The sequence below is a fragment of the Aphelocoma coerulescens genome, chromosome 4A, assembly GCF_041296385.1.
Source record: "Aphelocoma coerulescens isolate FSJ_1873_10779 chromosome 4A, UR_Acoe_1.0, whole genome shotgun sequence".
NCBI classification, from domain to species: Eukaryota; Metazoa; Chordata; class Aves; order Passeriformes; family Corvidae; genus Aphelocoma; species Aphelocoma coerulescens.
This window is the reverse complement of record NC_091018.1, coordinates 18391419-18417311: the sequence shown is the minus strand read 5'-3', so window position 1 is coordinate 18417311 and position 25893 is coordinate 18391419. Positions and strand designations below refer to the sequence as shown.

Sequence of the window (25893 nt, the reverse complement as noted above, 5' to 3'; positions counted from 1 at the left end):
CCCCTGCATACCTGGTGACCCTGAAGTGAGCAAAGGTGCCAGGTGAGTTGTGGCTTCTTAGCAGTGTGGCTGCGAGGAGATCCCTGAGCTCCTTATGCTCTGCCTTTTATCCAAGCTGCATCCTCCTCCTTTGGTATCTCTGAAACACAGCTGTGCCCCTGCTCCCAGGCAGTGCCAGAGAGCTGCCACAGCCATGTCTCTGCCCTTTGTCTCTCCTCTCCAGGTGTGAGAGCACAGAGGAATACGATTATGATTACCTCAGCATCAACAAAACCTGGGTCCTCACCCCCAAGGCACAGGAGACTGATGCCACGCAGATCCTCAACTCGCTGCTCAAGAACTATGACAACAAGCTGAGGCCTGACATCGGCAGTAAGTGTCCCCTGAAGCTCCCTGTGGCCACGGGTGGGGACCTGGCCTGGCTGTGTTTGTGTTTTCCGTGCTTTGGTGGCTGCTGTAGTTGGGAGTTTTGTTGCAATAGAGCCGTGCTCATCCCAGATGTTCCCCTTGTCTTCATCCCTCCACAAATGCTCCTGGCCCCAGCTTATTGGTCCCTGTTTCCTTGTCTTTGCAGTCAAGCCCACGTTCATTGATGTGGATATCTACGTGAACAGCATCGGGCCGGTGTCTGTCATCCAGATGGTGAGTGCTCATGTGGCTGCAGGGTGTCCCCTCCCCATGGCAGGGGCTGGCCCAGCGCTGTTGGCAGGTTGTCATGCTGGCTAGACATGGTGTGAAGGTGGTGTTGGCATGACAGGAGGTCTCCTTTCCCTTGGCAAGAGGTGCTCTGACCTGCTGGGAGCTGGAAAGACTTGACCACCATTAGGAGCAAGGTCTTCAAGTGCCCTCGGTGAGCTCAGCAACCCTTCCGTGCTCGAGGGCTCAGGAGTGGGGTGATGGTGCTCTTTGGTCTCTACTGACAGTGGGTGGGCAGACACTTCTGCCTGGTGGCTTTGCCCTCTCCTCCCTGGGAAGTCTGTGGGCACCAGGATACTTGGGGCAGGGTTGAACCAGGGCAACATGTCTCAGGAGGACTGAGAGAGGTACCTGGAGATGGTTTCCATGGCAGTGTGCAACTTGGGCGCCCAGGCCTGGCCTGTGGTGGGGCTGAGCAAGGGGAAAGCAGGGGGGCCGCAGGTCCAGTGTTTCTTCTTCATAATGTAGCACCTTAGAGAGATGCCACCAGCGCTGTGACAATTTCTCCTCAGCACCCAGCAGTACCCAGAGGTACCACGAGCTGTGAAAACACTTAACAGAGACACTCTTTGATCTGGAGAGCAACTGTTGACTACTTATTTTTCACAGGAAACTTCCATTAGTATCATTTTTTTTTTCCCCTGAAAAGTCATCTTTATTCTCTTTTCTAGCAAGGAACAAACCTGACTGCTGTCAGGTTTTGAAAGACTTCTCCAGTCCACTGGGGTGGAGAGGACAAAGGCGAGGTACAGCCAGGACAATTTGGCTTTTCTTGTTTCTGTCAATGCGAAACAGGAACAGAGCAGGAACAACACCAGCCCCCTTAAACTGAAAAAAAACCAAGTTCCCAGGATGGGCACATTATTTTTAGTTTCCAAAGTACAAAATTTCCAAGGGACAAACCCTTCTGGGGATGGAGGGATGGTACAGTAGCTGTAGTACCAGTTCCACTCCAAGGAGCATTTTGAAGCAGCCCTTCTGGCCAGCCACCACCGAGGACGTGCCCCCAAGCAGCTCCTGCTCACGAGCCACCAGATGGGCACCAGGCTGGGCACTCGCTCACACGATGAGGGCACCATCAGGAGGCCCAGTAGGGACGGCCTCGAGGCTCAAAATTTCCTTGCATTGTTCCAGCGTGCCCGGTCTCGAGGAGAAGAACCCCAGCCCGAGCCATGTGGATGTCACCCCTGGCTGCCAGCACGTGCCACAAGCCCCTCCAGCCCATGGGGCTGTGTGGCTGTGAAGCCAAAGTGACACAAGAGCAGGGGCTGGGTGTGCTGTGCCTGCAGGTAGAGCACAAGGGTCGTGTTATAGCTGGTTGTTCTACCTGCTTTGCACTGCCCAAGGACGTGCCAAGAAACCCGCACAAAACCCAGAGCACATCCTTGCTCCTTCTCTTTCCCTCTCTTCCATTTCCTTCACGCCTTTCCAGCCCTGCTGGAAGCTCTGCTCCCCTCGCTGTCGTGGGAGCACTGCAGAACCGTGCAGGTGGTAGCAGCAGAGAGTGGTTTCTAAAATCCAGTCTGCATCCAGAGTTCATCTTTCCTCCTAAGCAGGGATGCTGCTGCTAGGCTGGTTTCCTAAGAAACACAGCTTATGCCATGGTGATGGGGATGTGAGAACGTCCATCCCAGTCTTTCAGGATTTTGGATCTACTGGGCTGACACCAGCCATAAATGGCTGTAGGTATAGGAGCTCTGGGCATGTTCAGCATCTTCAGTATTTTTGGTAAAAAGACGCCAGGCAGTGACAACAGCCACCCCCACCGAGGGGAAAAGCTGTTGTGTGAACTCAGCCCTTACTAGAGACCAGGGAATCACGTGGGAGAGCTCAACCCATGTGTTCAGCTCTTTCTAAGAGTCAGCAGAAGCTTTTTCTCCTCATGAAATGGGGCTCCACCAGTGCATAGGACCCCCAGGGGTCCCAGCACACAGGGGTGTAAAGGCAGCTGGCACTTGGAATTGCCAACACCTGCAGGGCTGTGCTGGGGAAGCTGCTGCCGTGGGGCTGATCCACCCATCTGCAGCCTTCCCACCTGAGGAAGGGACTGCTGTTTGTGGGAATGGCATGGCCAGGGGCTGCTCGGGCAGGGAGGAAACTGCTCAGTGTGGGCAGTTTTGTGGGGTTTTGTTGCATCAGTCGCAACTGGCTGTGCTGTCCCTCTGAAGTGCCTTGGTGCTGCCAGTCCAGGGGTCCCTGCGGGGTCCCAACAGTCACCTGTGATCTGGAGATACCTCCATATGACACCCCAAGTAGACTCTCTAGGGATATCTCTCCTTCCTTTTTCCCCTTAGGTAACTTCTTACGCTTGAATCTGTGATGCCCTTGAACTTTAAAACCTTTTCCCATGAGATTCTGAGGTGATATTAAAGGTACTGAGGGCAGCTAGACCCAGGTCTCAAAGCCTCAGATTTCTGCTATCTGTACCCTGAATACTTCCCCCTGCTCATGGGAGAGGCTGCATCCTGCTATGTTGTCTCCTGAAGCAAGAGGAAAGGGCAGTGACAAAGCTGCCACAGTGTCACCTCTAGACTTGGCTGCTTCCCCCAGTTGTTTCGTGTTCGTTTGCTTTTCCATGCTGATGCAGTGAATTAAGTTATTCTGTGGGTCGTGCCAGCCCCTGGCAGGCTGGCATCAAACCTGTGATAGATGGTCTTTGCTGGGGACATGTTATTCCCACTCTGTCCCTGTCAATACAGCTTCTCCCAACCTGAGAACCTCTGCCCTCTCCCACCTGCCAGGCCCATCCCTCAGGCCACATCTTGCCTTTTTTCCCCACACACAACCTGAGGAAATGCACATTTCTGAAGGAGGGGAACTCAAATTTGTCTCAGAGCCAGATCTCTCTTGAGCCCATGGTGACATTTCGCTCTGCCACAGACAGAGAGGCTTGTATAGGCTGGAAGGTCCACTGGAGGGGAAATGTCCCATTGATCTCTTTTAGGTGCATTGCCATGACAGCGTCTTACGCAAATATTTCTCTCTCACATAGGCTGTGCAGAAGACAAAAAACCAAGTTCTGCTTTTAGGAGATACAGCAGCATTACTGTGGCTGTTAGCTTGGACCACTGTGGCCTATAAATCTGCAGCTGAACACTGACATGCTGCTGGAGTAGAAGTCTCCAACTTCAGCAATCTGGCTTAAGGGCTGGTCTCCAGTGATCTTCTGCTCACCCTCAAAGGGTTAATGACTCACTGCTGTCTTCGTCCTGCTGGTGCTCTGTCAGGGATTGGAAGCTGGCCCTGCATAGCCACTGCTCAGCCTCTAAATGATAAATCATGTCAGCATACAGAACCGATTCCGGTCCTTAAAAATGAATAGGTGATTCGAAAATGCCCTGTGCTGGGTGTGAATTCTGCGTCTCCCTCATCAATCACTTGTCACAAGTAACATTAACATTCAGCAGTCAGCAGAAGGTGGGCAGGTTTGGAGCGGGAAGAAATGTAAAGTGATTTCCTGATATCTTTTGTACACCAGAATGGCAGTCTTGTTTCCCGTTTAGGTGGCTGAGCAGGTTTTTCATCCTCTCCTCCCTGGGGAAAGGACCCTCTGTGCTCTCCAAGCCAAAGTTCTGGCAGTGACCAGAAACAGAGCTAGAAGATGGTTCAGTGATGAGAAGGGGGACAGGGCTTGGCTGAGGGGGAAAAAGTAGGACCATCAGGTCCCACAGTTGTTTACTCCAGTCACTGCATGGACTGGGATTTCCTCCCCAACCCCATGAATCTTTGGGTGGGATTGGGGCACTTGGCGCTCCTCAGGGTGGTGGGAAGCTGTATTTACACCATCAGGGGAAGGATACACTGGTCCAGGATCCCCACCAGAGCTCTGGCTGCTGCTGAGTGCAGGCCAGCAGCCCCTGGAGCCAAATGAGTTATCACCCATAGTGCTGCAGCTTTCCAAGCTGTCTCGTGGAGCTGGATGCCCAGTTAGATTCCCATTAACACAGTGTTGAGGTGTCCTTGGCTTATCAGAAGCTCAGCCTGGTGCAAAGAGCCACCTTGGTTCTCCAAGCATGTTTGTGGGAAGAGGTGCCAGGGAGGGCTGCAGCAGCGTGGAGCAAGGGAGGAGGCTTTGGGTTCAAATTTTTCGCTGACTGGTTGTTTGCTGGAGGGATTTGCTCCTGGTTTTGTTTTGTAATGGCTTTATTGCTATAGATTACAGCTTTAACTGGTGTCAAGGGCACCTAGAGCTCTGGATCACCTTCCTTTAGGGATGCTTAACTCTCAGGAAATGATGCTGTAGAAGTAAAGCAGGTGCCAGCTATTGGGGCTGAGTGTCTTTCAGTCCTGAGGATGTCCCTGAAGTGTCCATGAGGGACAGCGTGGCTGAGAGGGGGAAAAGTGCTTCTGTTCTGAGCTTGGGGATGGAGCAAGTCTTGCCCAGAGCTTCTCAGATTCCTCCCAGAGGACAGAGCTGAATGTCCTTTTCTTCCTTTCTTACACAAAACCAAGTGTGAGGCTCAAGGAGCCAAAGACTGAGAGCATGGTCCAGACACTGCGGTAGCCTCCTGGCAAAGGTGAATGGAGATGTTTCAGTCATCCAGGGACCTGCCTTGGTTACCTGCTTCAGGTGTCTGGGATCAGAGGCACTGCAGTAAGGGCTGGTTTAGATGCTGAAGACTCCTGCGTTTGCTGTGTGTGAGGAGATGCCCTTGTGTGCCAAATTTTGTAGCAAAACAGGATGACAGCTCTTCTGCTGGAGCTGTACACCACCTCAATCTCATTACTTAATGATAATAAAGATGGAAAGAGCAAAATTGGCCTCCATCATTCACCAGGGGTCAGATTCTGCTGTCTCGGAACTGCCTGTGATTTCCAGCAGGATTTCTAAGCTCCTGTATCAGTTGTTACAGCAAATTGTTTTCTTATCTCTGCCTGTGAGTGGGGGGCTGGAACCTGAAGAGGGTGATATGTCCAAATACAATTGTTGACTACTCATTCCCCCCTTCCCTCTCTAGGAAGGAGATGTTGCACACTATTAAATTCATAATGCTCTGCTTGGCTACATTAGTTACCATGCAACACAGTCGCAAAATTGAGGGTGAAGAACGTATTTTCCCACATCTGGAGTACTGCAGAAAACACTTAATAGATTTGCATGTATGGTGCATTTGTGAAAACACCGGGAAAAAAAAAACGGGGAGGGAGGGAAGAGGGAAATGTTTATTCGTTATCAGCTGATGAATAATTAATTTACAAACATTGTCTTGTTAAATATAAATTAAATCCTCATTTGACACACTTTATAATTTAGAAGTATAAGCCCAGCATGAATGAAGAGAACTCCCCACTGACTTCTTTCATGTTAATCCCGCGGAGGCAAGCAGGGAGGCTTGGCTTTCAAAGTTAAAGCCGACAAGGGGTGGTGATGGTTAGGAACGGGGCTGATGTGCCACAGAGAGCTTGGGGACCTCGAGCACTTCACCTGTGCTCGTGGGGGAGATGGCCGAGCGGGGCAGGGAGGCAGTGGGTGCCTGCAGAGCCCTCTGCCAAGGATTGCTCGGAGCTGCGGGTGGCTGAGCTGCAGGATGGTGGCCCTTGGGAGTGAAACCCCCGCCGATGCCGCCTTATCAGAGAGCGCAGCGAGGCAGCAGCTGCTTGTGAGCGGCTGAGCTACCCCAGCAGCAGGGGCAGAGACCCCCGAGAGGGGAGCAGGGCTCTGCGGGAGCCATCCAAGGCTGGGGAAGCGGAGCCGCATCCCGGGCGGTGGCGGCTGCGCTGTGCTGGGAGCAGCTCGTGTGACAGCCCTGGGTTACAGCCCCGCTGTCCCGCTGCAAGGCTTGGGTTAATTCCTTCGTTCCCTCCTGATAGACGGGGAAACCAAGACCGGGAATAATTGTCTGGCTCTGAGGAACACTTAAGTCTTGATTATACTTAGCTTTGGCTGCTTTGGAATAAGTAGGAAGGAAATGAATTGAAAATGGCACGCTGTTTAAAATGCTTGACTATGTTCCTCTGGAGCACAAGATAAGCCTATAGGTAAAGGAAATTTGCTACCTCCCCCTTCCTTTCCTGATAATAATAGACTCCAGCGGTTGCACAGCACTTCTCAACTGAAAGAACTTAAAAATCCTTCACAAATCATCTGTCTGGGAGGCAATAGCCCAGATGCACCCACTTTAGGGTGGATTGCAATGCCTAAAGCACACTGCAGTGCTCTGCCAAGGATTCTACACTCTCCTTGGCCTGCCTGGTGTGCAGCGAGAGTTGGTCATCAGCATAAATTCAGCGAGGTTCTGCAGGACACGCTCATGTAATGGGCTAGGTTGGGTTTTGGTCCCCGAGAACGGTGTATATCACAGAAATTTAAAGTGTTGGGAAATGGGTATTGCTCACTAACGGCCCCAGTGCTTTTTCTGGCTGTTATTTTCCGTGCCTGAGTGATGGCTCGGTGCTGCCGGAGCGGGTGCCGCATTTATCACATCTTCACAAATACTCATGTGCTTGGAGAGCGCTCACATCTCCTGATTCCGTGGTGTTCAGGAGCGGTCACTGTCCCTCACGCTGGTGTTCACACGGCAGTGAGGGCAGGTACAGGAAGGGCAGCAGCTCTCCTTACAAAAAGTTTGTCCTTCCTTATGAAAACCACCCCCTCGAGGCCACTGAGGAATGACACCGATCCCGTGGGACTTGTGGGACAAACCATGGGCTGCAGCAAAAGGTCTAATGAAATAAATAATTTGCTCCCATCCTAAACATATCCCAAGAGCTTCCGGAAGTGTCAAAGTTTGCTTCCAAAACGGAAAAGAGCTGATTTATTCACTATGAATAATTCAGCCAGCTCCTTTTATTATCCAGAACATACACTAATCCCCTCCAGATATTTTCTGTGTGACATCCATGTTGGTATTTTATTTACAGGCCGTGCAGAAAACTCAAGGAGTCTGTTATCAGGGAAGACGAGTGAAAAGCTGCAGGTTTGCATCTGAAATTTGGAGCTAAATAAAATATGAAAATCTGGACAGTGGCCTCCTGGGGGCAGGGAAAGTGCTTTTCCTCAGAGACATTTCTGGAGAGCAAAGCCCTAAAGTTAATTAACATCTGCGCTCGCAGCCTGGTGCTAAATGGGGAATGTGGCTGTACTTAAAGATTTCCTAAACTGCAGCATCAGTCCTGGCACACAGGTGCCTCCCGCAGCCCACAGCTCGGGCAGCCTCTGGCCCTCGGGCAACACGGGATAAATCAACATCCATAATGAAGTCAGCGGCTCTTGTAAATTCTTTCACGGATCCCATTTCCGCCCTTCTGCTGGCAGGAATGACTCAATCCCTCATTCATTTTGTGCCAGCCTTTGGAGAAAACTCGCATTTCTTCAGCTGGGCTGAATGCAGACGGGATTTGTTCGCCCTGAACCTTTGCAGGCAGCCTGGGAAGGATGCTTCCAGTAGGTGCTTCCCTAGGAGCTGCTGTGCTCGCTGTACCTGACCCGAGAGCATTAATTCCTCACCCTTACCCACAGAAAACCTTTCCTACAGTCTGGGGTCACAGCAGCTGCACCTGCTCCCCCTTTCCAGAGCCAGCAACAGGGCTTCCTGCTTGTTGAAGGGCCACAGTGACACTTTTCCAGGGACCAGGGGAGCCTCCTTACTGGGGTCTGGCCCAGGCTGGAGGGATGTCTCTGCCCTGGCCACCCTGGCTGCTGGCTCTCAGTTTGGCAGGGCATTAAAAGAAGCTTTGCTGTGATCCAGAGGCTGCATTGCTGGGTGGTGGAGATGCAAAGCATGACTGGTTCCACCACAATCACCTAAAGGAGCAGCCCTGAGGAGCCCCAGCGTGTGCTCATGGACAGGGCAGGAGGCCTGTGTGTGATCCAGGTACTGCTCTGTGCTCTGACCCTCATTAAATCGATTCCTCCAAGTCAAAAGGAGAGCACTGCTGTGTCAAATTTGAAAGATATAGAGACTCTGAGCTGTTCCAATAGTTGTCACTCGGTGGGCTGAATTATTTTTAAGGCAAGTTGATTTATCTGGACTGAAGGCTTTAGATGTCACTGCAGGAGAGGATGGGAAATTTCAGGTTTCTGAGAACCAAGTCAAAGAGCTGGTCAGAGGCCAGGGTTTGAGGCCAAGGTTTCTGGTGTAGGGCAAACAGCAGCATCACAGAGGAGGTAGGCTCATTCTCCCCTCCCACTTGGGACAAATAGCCAGAATTCTTCAGCATTCTCACCAAGGAGAAATGGGTTCAGGGACAATCAAAACATTTACATTTAGTTTCATCAGATTGTTTTGATTTGCTCTTCATATGGTGATAAATTCTGTCCTGTGTAAGTAAAGCAAGAAAATGAGTATTTGAAAATAAACGTCAAAATGAAGTGCATCAACAAGATAAGGGTAAAACGAAATATTTTGTTAGCTTACTGAAGAAAAAGAAGTTTTTGAATGAAATTATAAGGTTGAAGTAATTCATTTTAGGGTTTGACAATTTTAATTTATTTTGAGCAAAACTTCACTTTTTTCCCCCAGTAGAAATCAGTTCTATTTATTTCCTGCATTCCCAGATGAAGCCATCCTACCATTTCCCTTAAAAGGCTGTTGTGAAATCTGCCTGCTATAAATGTGCTACAAAATGGAGACCATTTCTCAGAATTCAGTGGTTGTGGGTGACCACAATCAATATGCTTCAAGGGCCTCTTCATGCCTCGGTGCTAAAGGCAGAATATTCAGATTACTGCATCCCATCTCCGTGCACAGGAAGGATTTAATTGCCCATGGTACAAATTGGATGAGAGCAGCCAGCATGAGCCCTCCTGTGGCTTTTGCTTCTCCTCACATCTCCTCCAAGCCTCCACACTCTGCCTTGGTGCCTCTGTGGCTCCAGCTTGGTGTCCTTTGTAGGAGATATGGTCTTATGGTCAGTGAGTGGGCAGGCGGACACTGCAGCCATTTCACACCAGCGCTGCTGACCACGCCACCAACTCCCAGTTCCCAGCTTTTCAAAGCCCCCAGAGGGATCATGCTGGCTGCTTGGGGCACGGTGGGTGGGGGAAGAATGGGGCATGATAGCTGGGCACCCTGGCATAAGCTTTGTGTGTCCATCTCCATGTCCAGAGCACCTGGTGGTGAGGATGTGTGCTTCTTCCCTGGCCTGCAGCTGGCCAGGAATGGCTCCAACCATCTGATCAGCCTTCCTCAACAGGGGAATTGCAGGTGGTGGCAGTGGCTCCCCCCAGGCAGATGCATGTGGGAGGTGTGAACCAAAACACTCGGGAGCGTGGGCGGGGGAACACCTTGCCTCCATGTGGCTGGGGAACAGGGGAGGTCAGAGCAGGGATCCTCCAAATGTTGGGAGCTTTGTTTCTGACAGTTCCCCTCAATCAGCTTCTCTCTCCCTCCAGCTTTGCCACCTGTGATGCCTCCCACACCAGACTGTGGCCCTTAGTCTGTCATTCTCCTCCACAGACACCCAAAGCCACCTTAGTAGTGTAATGAAGACAAGGAGAGGAAGCAGAGCAGCAGGGTAGAGGAGTGGGAAAAACTTGAGGGGGTTAGGTTGGTTGTTCCTACAGCCACAGGGGTGAAGTTAAGGTGATAACTGGCTGATCTCTTCATTTAGCTCTTGAAAAGAAAAGCTGAAGGCAGAGACACCTGTAACATTCAAAATAAACCATTTCCTTCCATGATCTGGCGTGTCCAGGGCTTGCAGCCTTAGTTTGTCACGTGAAACTGCACCTTGTGAGAAGGCACAATGGACCCTGGTTCTTCTCTCTGGATCAGCAACAGGAGGGATGAAAATACCTCGGCATTGTTGCTCTCGCAAAAACCCAAAGCCAAGTCCAAGTGCTGGAATTTGGTAAGGAGCAGTTAAAGATGTGCTGTCCAGCTCCCGGGAACTTTGGACTAAGCTGAAGAGCCAAAATTGTTTGGTTTCTTTCAGTGTATGATTCTGGGATCTACAAGCTCTGCCAGTGTATTTCTTACCCCACTGTGTAGAAAACAGAGCCTATATCTTCTTCACCACTTCCCAAAAATGTTCTAAAGTCATCGAGGGGAGCTGGGGAAGGTTTAGGGGGCATCTTCAGTAGGCAGAGGCTGTACAAAACAGTTGGGAACTGGAAAAAAAAGACTAGGAATATTGATCCCTTGCTTTGAGGAGAGTCCTTTGCACCCACCAGGTGCCATGGGAAGTGAGCAGCCCACAGGAGCAGAGCTCAGCAGGTCCTGCTTGCCCTGGGGCTGGTGACCTGCCTGCCAAATGACCTCCACACTTGGCCTGAAGTGTGGATGTCTGCCTGGAGAGGAGAATCACCCGGCCTGGTAACCCTTCTGCAGCTGCACTCCAGCTGCTTTGCCCTCCCAGTACCCAACAGGGGAGGCAGAGAGCAATTGTTCTTTTTCTGTAACCTGATTAGCTTCTCCCAGCTGCTTTCCACAGCCTGGTGCTCCCTTGAAATCTCATTAGGGCTGGGCTGTGATTGTGGGGTGGCTTGAAAAGAAGAACCGCGAAAGGAAAAACCAAATGAGGCAGGGAGAAGGAACATCCAGGAACTGGCAGGGCAGGAAGAGAGAGGTGGTAAGGACAGCAAGGGGGCATGAGAGACAACATGAAACAGATTTCCTTGAAAGAGTTGGTGAAGCAGACTGTTCCCATCTCCTTCTTAATCTGGGGCCAGGAGTGAGGATCTTTGCAGAGGGCACAAACTGCTCCCCTTTTGTGAAACCAGAAGTTTCTCAGATGATTTGAATGTCCCTTTTTTGAGAATTAGAAAGGGATTTTTATACAGATGGTTTTTCTCCTGGCCAGTGCAGGCATTTCCATACAATGGGTGGCATCCCAGGGACTTGGGTGCTCTGTGCTTCCTCAGACCCACTTCTGGGCTCTGCTGGCTCCTCCACCTTCTCAACGTGCTGCCAACAAAGGTGGTTTGACAGAGCTCAGTGCTTGTTGGTAGTGAGTGGCTCTCACGGAGCAGGGCTGCAGCAGCTGCTTCCCCAGGCCTGGGCAGTACTGGACTGCCCATCCCAGTGTTTCATTTTAGTCACACTGGGTGGCACGGGAATGGGAAATGCAATTAAAGAGATTTCAGCTTCTCATCTGAATCTTGTCCAGCTGTTCTGGAGAAGAGATCCCAGGGAGTTAATCGTATGCAGTGAGAAGGTCTGTCTTCCAGCCCTTCCAAAGGAAATTTCCTTTTGTCTCCTCAAACACCCCATGAGCCAGAAGGACAAACGAACAAGAGCATCTGCCTGAAGTGTTAAATCTTCTCCTCCAGTTATCCTGTATGCTTCTGTCCTCACCTCTTCTCTTTCCCCACCTTCCTTCTTCCTGCACAAAGTTCCTTCAATCCCAAACATTGTAGGGACCAGTTAAGCATTTAGCAGCGAGGTGTGACATGAAACCAAGGCTTTTGACAAACGTGGCTTTGCTCTGCCCAGGTATTTTCCAGAGATTGTGGTAACTGGGCTGCACCTTTGCATCAGAAGGTTCTTCCATGACTTTACATCCAGGGCATGTCCTGTCCTGAGAGTGGAGGAAAAAAAATCAGGCTAAAAGGATGTGGCTCCTTCCCTGAGGTACTTTGCATAATGCTTCAGTGAAGTGTTCAGTACCTTTCTCTTTAATCAGTTCTGCCCCACCTGCATAGAGCATCCCGTGTCCACAGCTCTGCCTTTCAGTAACAGCCTCGGCAGGGACAGCGCAGACAGACTTGTGCTCCGGCAAAGCAGAGTCTGGCTGATGTCATGTCTCGCCTCAAGGACTTTTGCTGGTCCTCTGGGTACTGGTTGTTAACAGCTGCTAAAATACACACGTGTAGGTCTTGTGCCCCTCGGGCTCGCAGGGAGAGGCTCCCTGTGCCAGGTGTTGCTATAGAAAGAGGAACTGGGCACCCTGGGGCTGCATGGGAGGAGATAACATCACTGCAGGGCAGGAAGTGATGGTACAAGGGAACATCTCGGAAGAAAGGGTTTGGGGAGAAAGAAACAGTCTGGGGTGGCTGGCTGTCAGGAGTGTCAAAGCTGCCTTTTAGGTGTCCCCACTTGCACATCCATGGCAGCAGGAACGAGCAGAGGTGTGGGGGAACAGGCAGGTAGGGATCTCAGGAGCCAGCAGCGTTTTGAAAGTCCTGTCCAGCTCCCATCTGCCGGCTCCAGGGGTGAGCAAGCCGTGGCTGGGGGAGTTTGCAATCAACAGAGCAGCATTTATAGCATGACTTGTTTGACAGCTCCTGGCACGAGCACAGGACATGGAGATGGTTTTTAATAGCATGTTTGTATTATAAAAAGAACAGTTTCAGCTGAGATTCCCTGGACAGAGGCGAAAGGCATTCAGACAAGGACAGCGCTGCCGGTGTTGCTGCAGAAGTGAAACAGATGGGAAGTTCAGTGTGTCACCTTGAAAACACAGATCATCACAGCTCTGCCCCCGCTGTCCTTGAGAGCTCCCCTAGTCACTCCAGGATCATGTCCAGAAATCTCTCTAGGGTCTGATTTGGAGGGAGGAGGACCTTGGAAATGGAATTAAACTTATATTCGCGTCCTTTTGGTCTTTGTGTAGGAGAGACAGAACTAGCCCAGAGCAGGGACATGGAGGTGGCCACAAATGAGGTGTCCCACACCACTAATGGGAGAACTGGGAGAAACCTGACGCTGCCCAGGCAGCCCCTGAAGTGGTCAGAGCCAGGCACAGCCCGTGCTGTTGGTACCTGTCCCCTCTGCTGGCTGCCTTCGGAGAGAGCTCGCACACGTCATGCTTAGAAGCACATTCCTGCCCACCAGCTGTGGGGACAAGGAGTTGTGCATTCAGATGTCAAGATTAGTCTAAAACACAGTCATTTTATTGAGGTTTATTCAGTCTTGGAGGTATGTCCAGGCTTTTCACTATCACTGAGTGTGTTCCTTGGGATGTGGGGACAGATGTGGGGTGCAACGCAGGATCCGTCTGAGAGGTTTGCAGGCTGGGAGGGTGAGTGGGGTGTCATGGAGAGGAAAATGCTCACCTGGGCAGGGCTGTGGGAGTGTGGACATGCTGAGCACAGCTGTGTCTGAAGGGAGGACCCTGTTTTGCCAAAGAGGGAGACTGAAGGAGAGGCTTCCTGGCTTGCCTTGACCTGCACAGAGTGTCCCACCAGCCCTTGAAAGAAGAACACCTCATTCCTGGGTCTCTTTCAAGAAAGAACTTCTGAGAATTTCCTGAATTGCAGCATCCCTAAGAGTTTGCCTGTGATGTTTGCTTTGCTTGGCTGAGGGATTGACAGCATGGACACATATTCACGTCAGACCACCTGAAATGCTGTCCCTGCTTGCCAGGAAAGCAGCCTGCTTTATTGGACTGCAGTGAGGGATTTGCTTGGAGGTGAAGAGGGAAGGGAGCTCTATGAGTAAAAACAAATATCAGAACAATAAAAGCTAGAAAGTGACTGTCTAGGATATTAATCTCTCAGCCACACTGTTATTTAGGATTTTTCACAGAGTATTCTGAGCTGGAAGAGACTAAACTATCTCTCCAGCAGAGGAAAATTGAGGAACATGTTTCCAGGTCTCCGAGCCCTCTGTGCAGAGGTTTTCTTGTTGCTGTTGAATACAAGTGGTTGCAAAACCCACATTTAAATCTTTCATTTTATCCTAATTTAGGAGGCCATCTAAGACATGTTCCTCTCATGGCTCTGCTCCTCTCTTTGGCATTTGGCAGAAAGCTGAGCTCTTAACTCAGAGAAAGAAGCTCGTAGATGGAACAGAGGAACCATGGGGTCCCAGCCCCTCTGGATCCCACTAATTGCACCCTTGAGAGGGGTCAGCTGGACTGAACACACAAACTTGATTAGAACCATTTGAAAAGGCTGTTTTGGCAAGGCCCAGCTGTGTTTATTTGGTGTCTAAGGTAGCCTGAAAACACGCACTGTTCATTTCAAGTCATGTCATGAAAACCCTGGGAGTTTAGTCTGAAACCCAGTAGCCCTAACTTGTATCTGCTCGGAAGCCAGGGTGGAACTTGGTCCAGAGCAGAGTTCCTAGAGCCAGATCTGACTGGAAATATGGACTGATTCCCCATCTGTGAGGGCAGAGCAGCAGAGATAACCCAAGGAGCAGGGTAGCACACAAGGTCAGCTCCCAGCTCTCCTGTGCTGGGGACAGGCTGATTTCTGAACAAGTCTCTTTTCTTTTGGATTGAAAACATTTGGGGTTTTCTCAGAAATTACTTTTCACGCAGCAAACTCGTAGCTTTTGAAAAATGAAAGAGTTTGAGAGTGCAATAAAATCTTTTTGTTATTTTTTTCTTCCTATGTGAAATACCCCCACCAGCCCCCCATCCTTTTATTTCTCACAAATGCTCTTTTACTGAGCACCACTCTTTCCACTAAATGTTTCAGGTTATGCCGTCCTGTGTTTCCACCAGCATCTGTGCTGCCCACATGAGGAAAACCAGGGCTGATCAGGGATGTGCTGCAGTGCCTGGTGATGACAGTGACCCAGGGCCAGGAGGGACAGGCTGAAAGGCTGGGTTGGACATGAGCACGCTCAGCCAGCAGAGGCAACGCTGCAGGGCATCCCTTAGCATGGGATAAACTCACGTGACAGTGTTTCGGGTAGGCAGCCCTCAGGGTTTGCCTCATGGGGAGTTTGATTTATCATTTTGTGACTGAAATTCGATGTCATCTTGCATGCATGCCAACATGTGTGTGCTACCCCACGTGTGATCCAAATGGTGTGGCCAAACTGTTAAAGCAATTCCTCCTTACTGCGTTAGCTCCTTCTGTTAAAAACACTAAAAATGCCTGTGCTTTCACAGAGAAGTTAACAACCTCCATGTGCTGCACAGCAGATGGTACAGTAATGGTGGAGGCGTATTTTACAATAACCCTTTTCCACATGGGGAAATCGAGGCACTGAGAAGTCTCTTTCTGACGGCTGAGAACGAGTCAGGGACAGAGAAAAACTACAGGGGTGCAGGAGATCAAGAAACAGTGCCCTGAGTTTTAGGGGCTGAGCTCATCCTGCCAAACTTCAGATACTCAGTTTTGATCAGGGGACTCTTCCAAGGTCAGGAAGAGCAAGAGGTATTTCCAGAAGACAACCTGGACTGCTTCATATTGAGATCTCCCTCCAGAAGTCCCTACCCTTTCTAAGGGCTGTAGGAACCCCATGGTCAATCACCTCCTGTTTTAATCACCTTGGCATATGCCCCCAGCTAAGTGGGATCTGAATAATGCCATGGGAAGGGTCTGAGCTCTGTCCCAGTGCAGAACCCCAGCCATGCAAGGTTCCTCAGCATCAGAGTGGGGATGTTTGATGGGAGTAGGAGCTGAAGTCTTCAGGAGCTGTTGTGGTTTAGCCCCACTCAGCAGCTCGGCCAGGCACAGCTGCTCGCTCACTCAGCAGGGTGGGGGAGGAAATTGGAAGGGTAAAAGTCCTCCCAAAGGCCAGAGCACTTTTGTATAAATCTTGCCTCGGGTAATTCTGAAAGAAAATACATTTGTAAATGCCAAAATTTCCCAACGGGCTCCCTACGGAGAGGCAAGGGAGCCAGCTCAGCTACTAAGGTCTGCCTCGTGAATAGTTGTGCTAATAATAGCCACTGAAATTAGATCAAACCACAGGACAGTGACAATAACAGCTCGGATTTTTTCTGAAGAGCTGAATGACTCGTGCACCACACCTTTTGCACAGGCTGGCTATGAATGGCACAAGAGGAGCTCTTTAAAGCTGATCCCTCCTGAAAATCTGGGCTTGACAACAAGTGCTAAGCCCGTGGGACAGCTGACCCTCCACTCTTCCAAAGCATTAGCATTGATTATCCCAGACTTGAGTGCTGAACTTTAGAGCAGGACATAACTGAGCAGCCAGCCCAGAAGTGAGATGTCACCAGTGACTCCAGTTGGGAGTTAAACACTCATATTGGCATCTAACGTGAATTTATCACTGCGGTTTTGGTTGCTTTCTCCTACAGCAGAGATATTGCTTAGGAGGAGCTATGTAAACTCACATGAACTCAAACGGGGTGTGCAGTGATGGGGGAGAATATGTCAAATATTGTGCTATTTTGGCCCCAACACTGTGCCAATGCTGCTTTTATTTCACAGTTTCACAGCCTGATCCATGTCTCCATCACCACACACCCTATATCCAAGCAGTACCCAGTGAGATCCAGAACATTCAGGTGCTGGGATGGGCCCTCCCAACCCCCTGGGTCTGGGCAGTGGCCACGCCTGTGCACTTGGCTGTGAGGGCTGCTGCTGTCCCAGCTCCATTAGGACCCTGTCCCTGTCACCTTTGCTCATCCCCGTGTCTGACCAGGGTGAAGCATCAGCCCGGAGAGTGACTCGGCCGCCTGATGCCAAAAGCTCTTCCCTCATGATCTCATTCCTATGCAAGGGACGTGTTGGGGACCCATCACTCCTCACTGTGGGCTGCCAGGGGAGCAAGGGCGAGGAAGATGGAGTGGGCCCTGTGCTCTGCCCTGCTCTGCCCGCCCCCAGCAGGACACGCTGTCCGAGGGAGTGCACCGGGAGCTGCAGCTATTTTAGCAGCACGGCTGGAGGAGCCGGCTCTGAACCAGCAGCGAGGGCAGCGCGGGGAGGATGTGCTGCAGTCATAAAAATTCCACCGAGATAAATCGATAGAGGGAGGAGGAGAATGGGAGGGAGGGATGGCAAAGTCAGACTTTCTTCATCTCTGCACACAAAAGAGAGGGGGACAGTGGGGGTCGTGCTGGTTCAACAGGAGTGAAAGGGACCGAAGGTCACATCAGGAGCTATCAGGAGCAGGGGACTGAGTGTAGTATGGACTGGTGGAACTGGATTTGGGGTCTGGTTCAGACAGCTGCTGAGTGCCAGACTTGTTCCTGCATGGCATTAATTAGCATCTTCTCAGGCAGGCTGAAAAAGAGTTTAAGGAGCAAATTGACTTGCAGCAGCGAGCAGCAGAGTGGTGGGCTAATGGCGTGGGCTACTGCCAGTCCAATCCAGGCAGGAGCTGCCTCCCAGAACTGCCAGTTATCTGTGAGCTAGGACACACTCTCTCACCAAAACTGAAGGTCCTTATTATGGTGGAAAATCTCTTTTCTGCTGGAAAAAGACTCAGGATTTTTAACTGGTTGCACCCAGAGCTGGGACCATGCAGCCCCAGCTTTCTTTTCTAATCTCCAGTAAGAGATATCTGCCCAAGGACCCAGAGTGCTCTTGGTTTTCATATGAACCATTTGCAGTGTAAGTCCTGTAGCAGGGGGTGGATTCTCACTAGATTTATGCACAGCACTATTATTGCTCTATGTACAAATTAGGTGTGTGGAACAGGGCTGGGCTGTATCCAAAAAAAAACCAGAAAGAGCTGTCTGCCTGCCTTCTCTGCTAAGCTGGTGAGCAGCTTTCCCTGCCTGTGACTGAAAGGTATAGCTGAATTTAGGGCTGGATTCAGCCAACATCCACCCTGCCCCTTCATGCCTGTGCTTAAAAGAGTATTGAGTTGTCTGCCAAGAGGAAGCCCAAGGTCTTTTTTGTATGGTCCTGGTTTTCCAGGCTCAGCCCACCAGTGAACACAGAGTCTTTGGCTCCTTCTGAGTGTGCCATGGCTGTCCTGGCCACGAGCTAAAAGTGAGCCTGGAAAGGCATCACTGGCCACCAACACCTGCTCCCAGGCTGAGAAAATAAACGTTCTGGCTGTGACTGCCTGCAGACCAGAGGAGCAGGCTCTGCTTGGCCTGAATCCTTCTCAGACCATCCCATTCTTCCTTGTCTTTCCCAGGAATACACCATTGACATCTTCTTTGCTCAGACGTGGTACGACCGGCGCCTGCGGTTCAACAGCACCTTGAAGGCGCTCACGCTGAACACCAACATGGTGAGCCGCATCTGGATCCCTGACACCTTCTTTAGGAACTCCAAACGGGCTGACTCCCACTGGATAACCACTCCCAATCAGCTCCTCCGCATCTGGAATGACGGAAAGGTGCTCTACACTCTCAGGTACATCCAGCAGTGTTTCCCCTTAGCTCTGCTGAGGGGAGGGAACAAGGAGATGGACAAGTGGTTTCCTAAACTAAAATCCTTTAGAATGTTCTCTTGTTCAGCCCAGCTTTTTTATTCTGTCAATAAACATTTGGCTTTTTGTTCCCATAACTTGTCACTTCCATAAACGAATCCGAAAAGTTGACTAAACAGAAAGGCTTTTTGAAGGTGAAACTTAGATGTTTTTCCTCACCTTGAAAAATATCCAGACATATATTTTTGGTTTGGAATGTTCCTGCAAACAGACTGATCTTCAGCAAATTAGTTCTCAAGGAAGTGAGAATGCCTCTGTCACATTTAGGTGTTGGAATCAAACCATCTTAACCAGCTCAAAATCTCTTTCTCTCTCTTCCTGTCTCAGGCTGACAATCGAGGCTGAATGTCTGCTCCAGCTGCAGAATTTCCCAATGGACACTCACTCCTGCCCTTTGGTTTTTTCCAGTTGTGAGTATACATATTTTTATGACAGCTTTAGAAGGCAAGCAGAGAAACCTCAGTGGAGCAATACTTTTCTGGGGAAACCATGCTCCTTTTTAGGTACATTTTTTCACCTAATTTCCATGGCACCCTTCCTGAGCCATTACCCTTCATGGCCTGAAGCATTCTCCGACTCCTGGGCTAGCAGAGGTCATCAGGGACAGATTCACAGCATCTCTGAGTTTCCCCTTAATTTGGATGGATGGTTGGAGGAGATTGTTTCACTGACCTTCTGGTCACTCCAGACAGAACATGGATATATTCTGGTGGACAAATAGCACCCGTCCTGCCTTGAATCTTCCCCCTTCTCCCACTCTCTGAGTGAGGTCTAGAAACTTTCTGCTCCCAAGAAGGGTTACTCAGACCTCCCCTCTCAGACTCTTCAGTAGAGAGGGCTGCTGATGTTATCACATGTCCTCTGGTAATTTTGCAGGGAGCCTTTCTGCACCAAGAGATCCCTGTCCTTGTGCGTGGGTGGGAAATCTGATTTAATCATCTGAGCTCGGGTTCTCCTGCTTTCCCTGCCACTGAAGAGCTGCAGCTCAGAGCTCTGAGGTGCTTCAGAGGGAGGCAGCATGCTGAGGAGATCTCATCCTTCATCTCCCACCACCCCTCACTTTTTGCTAATTAACGGTGCATGCCATACACGCTTGATAATTAGAAACACACTGTTAGTTTGCTGCCAAGCTCTTACTCCATCCTCCTCTGAGAGACTTTCTCCTAGGTCCCTGCTTCACAGCAGGCTTGTTTCTTTGTCAAGAAAGCCAGAGGCAGGAGAAGCCGTGCTGCAGCCTGCAGGGCCAGATTTTCTTCTCCATGTAGAGTGCACCCCTTCTTTTCCATAGATCAGCTGCCAGGACAAGAGGTACAGGGAGCACACAGAGCAGCCAGAACCATGCTGGCAGCTTTGTATTCCCGGTGTACTCATGCCTGGCATGGCACTCATGGGGTGCCAGCTGCCTCAGGGAGCTAAAACCCTTAAAGATTTCAGGCTGGTGGAGTCACAATGACAGAACAGTCTGGGTTGGAAGGGGCCTTTGGACAGGCCCACTGACAAAGCAGGATCACCTACAGCAGGTTACACAGGAATGCAGCCAGGTGGGGTTTGGAATCCACAGTTTTGAATCCAGCATTGTGGAAGGGAGACTCCACAACCTCCCTGGGCAGACTGTTCCGTTGCTCTGCCACCCTCAAAGAAATTCTTCCTCAAACCAGCAGAGTCCTCTTGGACCAAGCCACGTCTCATTGGCAGCAGTGCAGTCCTTAGAAAGGCTCTGTTTCTGGCAGTGCTTTGCTTCTGGCAGTGCTTTCCTCATCCCCAGAATCTGAAACAGCCCACGAGGGGGGATGCAGTCCCTACTCCCATTCCAGGGGGGATGCAGTCCCTACTCCCATTCCGTGGGGGAATGCCTCAGGGAATCTACACAAAAGGCACCTGCCTGAAGGGCTCCTGTTTGCAGAACAGCTCTGGTGAGACACCAGGGCTTTTGCAGTCAGGCTGGTTGCCAAGGAGGGGGTACATGGCACACTCTTCCACTGATGTCCGTGCCCCTTTCCCAGATGGATACCCTCGGGAGGAGATCGTCTATCGCTGGAGACGCTACTCCATCGAGGTCTCTGACCAGCGCACCTGGAGGCTCTACCAGTTCGACTTCACGGGGCTGAGGAACACCTCGGAAGTGCTCAGGACTGGGGCAGGTGAGGCAAAGGAAGGCAGCCCACAGGAGCAGCACTGTGCTGGAGACCTGGGGGGAGACAAAGGAGTCATCAGACTGCTCCACAGGGGTGGGGAAGGAAGGTCACAACAGCACAGTCAGAGAAAGAAGCTAAAAATGAAAGGATGGACCTTGGCTAGAGGGAGCAGAAGTGATGGAGATGAATGGTGAGGAGAAGACAAAGCAGGGAGAGGCCAGAACCACTGACATCTGTGAACTGTGGTGTGACAATGCTGATGGGAATGAAGCTATCCCTAATTGGAAGGTCAGGAGGGAGAGGAGAGGGAGCTTAAATCCCCTCTTGTGTGCACTCTGTGTGATCTCTGGGTGATGCTTATGATTGGGACGGGGGTGGAGAAATCAGAACTTGCATGTCTTGATCTTTCCTTCTGTAAACTCATGTCAGGCTGATGAACCGCTGAACTGTGCTGTAAGAGACAGGGACAAGGCTGCCTGTGTGAAGAAACTAAGTAATGGAAGCTCCTCAGCTCCTCCTCCTCCTCATAATAGCTCACATCCCCTTTCCTTCCCACAGACAACTGAGGAAAGCCTCTGGATTCCTGAAGGTGGGGTGAGCTCATACTTCTAAGCCCCCTGAAACAGCAAGGAGCAGTGCTTCTCGCACTCTGCAGGAAGCTGCTGCTCTCAACAGTGGCAGCCAGGGTAGAAAGGCAGCACAAACTGGGACAAGAAGTGAAAGTGTCTTGAATGCACCAGTGGCCCTCTGATGTTTGTAATTCTCTTTTTTTGGTAATTGCTTGCAAGCTCCGTCTTAACCCCAGAGCTGTCAGGTTCTTCCAATACTCACTGTGAGCCTCTGAAAAGAAAGAAAGAACCTCCACCGTAAGTTGCCAAATGAGCAATTAGGATGTGCAGCACCACACGCCTTTTCCAGAGGCAGAACCGACTCTCAGTGGAAGCGATTGAAGGACACCTCCTTTGTCACAGCTCAGGTGGTTCGTTAGCAAGCCAGGCCATGCAGCCTGTTACAGCCAAAGAGCTTCTATAGAAAAGAAACCCCTGCAGCAATCAGCTGAAGATAAATGCTCTCTGCAGTTTCTTCCCTGAAACTTTTCCAAACCGTGTGCTTTTCAGTGTCCTTAGCCAGGCCAGTACAAACACAGCCTGGTGGCCGTATGGACAGCCAGGCAAGCAGCCAGTTGGGCAACCACAAAGTCAGCTCTTCAATTAGTCACAAAGACATCCAGCAGGACAGCGGCAGAGCCAGCCAGGTAGGCACAGAGTCCATTAGCCACAAACCCAGCGAGTCTCCAAACCTACTCAGCCAGCCACGAGAAGTTAACGATCTGGGCAGCGACAACAGCAGATGGACAGGCACTTAAAACAACAAGAAAATCTCATCAGAAACTCTGAATTCTGAACCTTTGCTGATTTTTCTGCTTTAAGAAGCCCCATGTTATGATTCCAATGTCTCTGTTGCTCTTTCCTAGGGGAGTACATGGTGATGACAGTTTCTTTTGACCTAAGTAGACGTATGGGTTACTTTGCCATTCAGACCTACATTCCCTGCATCCTGACTGTTGTTCTTTCCTGGGTTTCCTTCTGGATCAAGAGAGACTCTACGCCAGCCAGGACATCTCTGGGTAAGAGACAGGATGATGCATGTCTGATGCTTGTCAAACTCTGCCAGGTAAGCAGACTGGCAGTGTTGGAGTACAAAATCTCCTGAAGCACTTTGCCATTTTCTGGCATTTTTGAGCTTACCAGAGAATATTCCCCTCCTTCAGCTTCCTGTGTGTAACACTCCACAGCTCAACCAAACCTCCAGCTGTGCTGGCTTGGGCTGCTGGATTATCTCAGGAGAGCATCTCACTCTCATGTCTTGATCTGAAACCCGAGCACAGCCTTTTCCAAGCTGAGAGTGGGGTATTCTCATGCACCAAAAGGGAGAGGGAGGGGCTGAGCTGTGGCACTGCAGTGCTGCCCAAAGGCCTCCTGTCACATCCATATTTTCTACGTTTCCTCACAACTTTTCAAGGCCTCTGTGTAGGGCCGGTGACAGGAAGGTTGTAGGGTTAATGGGCAGAGTTGCTTGGCTGCATCCACAGAGCCCCAGGCTCTGGCAAGAGCTGGAAGCCCTGTGGGTACAACCTTTTTCTGTGGTCACCCCACAGGATCCAGAGAGTGACAAGAGCTCTGCCTATTGTTTAGATTTTCTCAGCAAACTGCAGTGGCTCCTTGAGGCAGGAGAAAAGCTTCTGTTGATTGAATGCTGCTCTGATAGGTGCTGGGGAGATCTTTGTGAGTCTTTAATACGCTTTGGCTGTATCTGCATTTTGCAGCAAGCTGTGATTCCCAGCTCTGTCCTTCCTATCAGCCCCGCCGACTTTGCCTTTAATTGGAGGTAGCATTCCCAGCCCTGCCTGCAGGTCTCTGTGGGGATGGGGAGGAGAGGAGGGCCCATCAGCTATTCAAAGCCCATCCATGATGGCCATGTCTCCCCACCTCCCTATCAAAATTAATTTGTCTGGTGCCTGTGGAGAGAGGAGGAGGAGGAGGGTGTCATTTGCAATGAAGGTGAGGGTGTGCCGTAGTCTGTGGCTGGTAAGGGAATGAACAGCAAGAGCAAAATGTTGTGCACAGCTCTAGTGACTGTCTTAAGAAACAAAGGCAAGTTCCCCCAGGAGAGGGGCCCCTCTCTATGGGTAGGGACCTCAGCACGTGAAGAATAATGTATTCTCTGCACAGCCCCTGTTGTACTTAATACAAATGATCCCCAGCACATTTTGAGCCTGCCAACCCACATTAGGGGCATTTAAACTGGACCAGTTCCACCAGCACTTCAGAAATATGGGAAGTCACATCACATCTGCTAATGCAAGTGCAGCAGCAAAACACAAAAATCTTCTGCCATGCTCACCCCCAGAGCTGCCGGGGTGACCCCAGGAAAGGGTGGCAGGTGGATTTAGATGGATGCTAGAGAAGGAGAAACAAGTGGACTTGCTGCTTCTTCCCCACATCCTCAAAACCAGTGGATGAGATCACAACACCAGCTCCTGCAGCTGATCCTTTGTTGACTCCTGACACTTCGTCTCTGGAAGCAGAAAGGTGGGCATTGCTGCTCCTGCAAAAACAACTCCAAGCCCCACTCAAGTCAAAAGAAATTCCGTATCACCTCCCACGCGCTTGCCCTCTGCATCAAGGAATGGATACATTGTGAAGAGCTGTCTCCAAAGAACAGCCACGAGCAGACTGAAAATTAATAGGTAGGAACTAGACCAAGGAAATAAAGGGAACCTTGAAATTGGTGTCTACAACAGAGAAACCCCTTGACCAGGGAGCAAAACAGCACTGGCAGATCTTTCAGGACATTTTCCAAAGAGCACAGGGGGTCTCAATGCCCAGGTGTAAGAAATCAGGAAAGCAAGGCAAGAGAGCAGCATGGATGAATAAAGAGCTCCTGGTCAGACTAAAGGGCAAGAAGGAAATGAACAGGCAGTGGAAGCAGGGACAGGTATCCTGGGAGGAGCATAGGGACACTGCCCAGTTATGTAGGGATGGGGTTAGGGATGCATAGGATACTAACAGGGGCTTCCCCAGGTTTGTCAGCCAGAAAGAGAAGGTCAAAGGAAGTTGAATACCACTGGCAAATGGGAAAAAATGGATGAGAAGGAGGCTGAGGTAATTTTTTGGCTCAGTCTTCACTGGCAGCCTCTCTCCCCACATTCCACAGTGGATGGACTGCAAGACGGACTGGGGCAGTGAAGTCCCTCTCACTGCAAGGGAAGATCAGGTTTGAGACCCCCTGAAGAACCTGAACATCCATAAGTCTGTGGGAGCTGACAAGATGCACCCCAGAGCATGGCTGATGTGGTTTCCAAGCAACTCTCCAGGATACTTGAAAAGTCTCATGGAAATATTGCACCCATTTTTTCAAAGGGTAGAAAGGAGGACCCCAGGGACTACAGACCTGTCAGCCTCCCCTCTCTGCCTGGGAGGATCATGGAACAGATCCTTCTAGAAGCTGTGCTGAGGCACATAGAGGACAGGAGGTACCAACACAGCCAGCACATCTGCACCAAGGGCAAGCCCTGCCTGACCAACTCAGCCTCACGCAGAGTCTGAGCTTCCTGCTCCTTTACCAGTCCACATTGTGCAATACCCGAGTTTTGAACACCTCTCTTTCTCATAGAGCATTGTTAGAGGGTTCCTCAAGACCAGAGTCTGGCTGAGCAGAGCAAAAATGGAACCAGACAGCCAGAATAGAAGGAAAATGGGGGTGTTTTGAGGGCTGGGTGTGTGTAGAAGACAGAAATGCTCCCTGTCAGTACTTAAGCCAGCTCTTTTCTCTCTTAGGTATCACAACTGTGCTCACCATGACCACCCTGAGCACCATCTCCCGCAAGCACCTCCCCCGTGTTTCCTACATCACAGCCATGGACCTCTTTGTCTCTGTGTGCTTCATCTTCGTCTTCGCCGCTCTCATGGAGTACGCCACACTCAACTACCTGGTGGGAAACAAGAAACCACTGGAGCACAGCCACAGGAAAGCGAGGCTGGTAGGTCAGAGGGGCCAGCAGAGGTGGATGCTGTTACAACCCCAAGTTATTTAAAAATATCCTTCCTGAGCTGCACTGGAAACTGCTGGTGTGGTTTAGTGCCTAACCCGTGCTGCGTTCATCCAGTCCTCACACCACCCTGTGTGCTGGGTCTGAGAGGTGAGACACAACCAGAAAAAGCAGCTGAGGCTGCCTTAAAACAAGGAAGCCCCTGTCAGAGCCAGGCACCCCGTGCTCTCCTCAGAACCTCTGGAGAGCTCATCAGAACAGTTTAGAATGACTCACATGACTGAATGTGAATGCCACTTTAAGATACCTGTATCAGTTTGATCTCTGGATTACAGAGATATCTTGGTTCACAGAGATGCAGAAACCTGCTTTCTTTTGTGGTCTTCCATCAGGAGACCTCCTGAGTGTGAGGATAGTGAACCCAGGGTGATTGTCATTGTCTTCATCCTCATCCTCTATCATGAGATCTGCCCAAGCTCATGGCAGGTACTTCTGTCACATGAACTGAAAGAGGCCTCTGAACTGAGACAGAACTCAA

General features: G+C 50.6%; 1 protein-coding gene across 2 annotated transcripts in view; it reads left to right on the top strand.

The window, feature by feature from the left end:
- LOC138110566 (gamma-aminobutyric acid receptor subunit gamma-4) overlaps positions 1-25893 on the top strand; it is a 36234-nt gene that overhangs the window by 5144 nt on the left and 5197 nt on the right. For both annotated transcript variants that reach the window (XR_011150987.1, XM_069015625.1), the window contains exons 2-8: positions 224-372; positions 575-642; positions 18372-18592; positions 18996-19078; positions 20672-20809; positions 22278-22430; positions 25144-25346. Coding sequence is in view for 1 of the 2 variants with exons in the window: in XM_069015625.1 (XP_068871726.1) it covers positions 224-372; positions 575-642; positions 18372-18592; positions 18996-19078; positions 20672-20809; positions 22278-22430; positions 25144-25346 (1015 nt within the window). In the remaining variant the exon portion in view is untranslated. The remainder of the gene's footprint in view (positions 1-223; positions 373-574; positions 643-18371; positions 18593-18995; positions 19079-20671; positions 20810-22277; positions 22431-25143; positions 25347-25893) is intronic.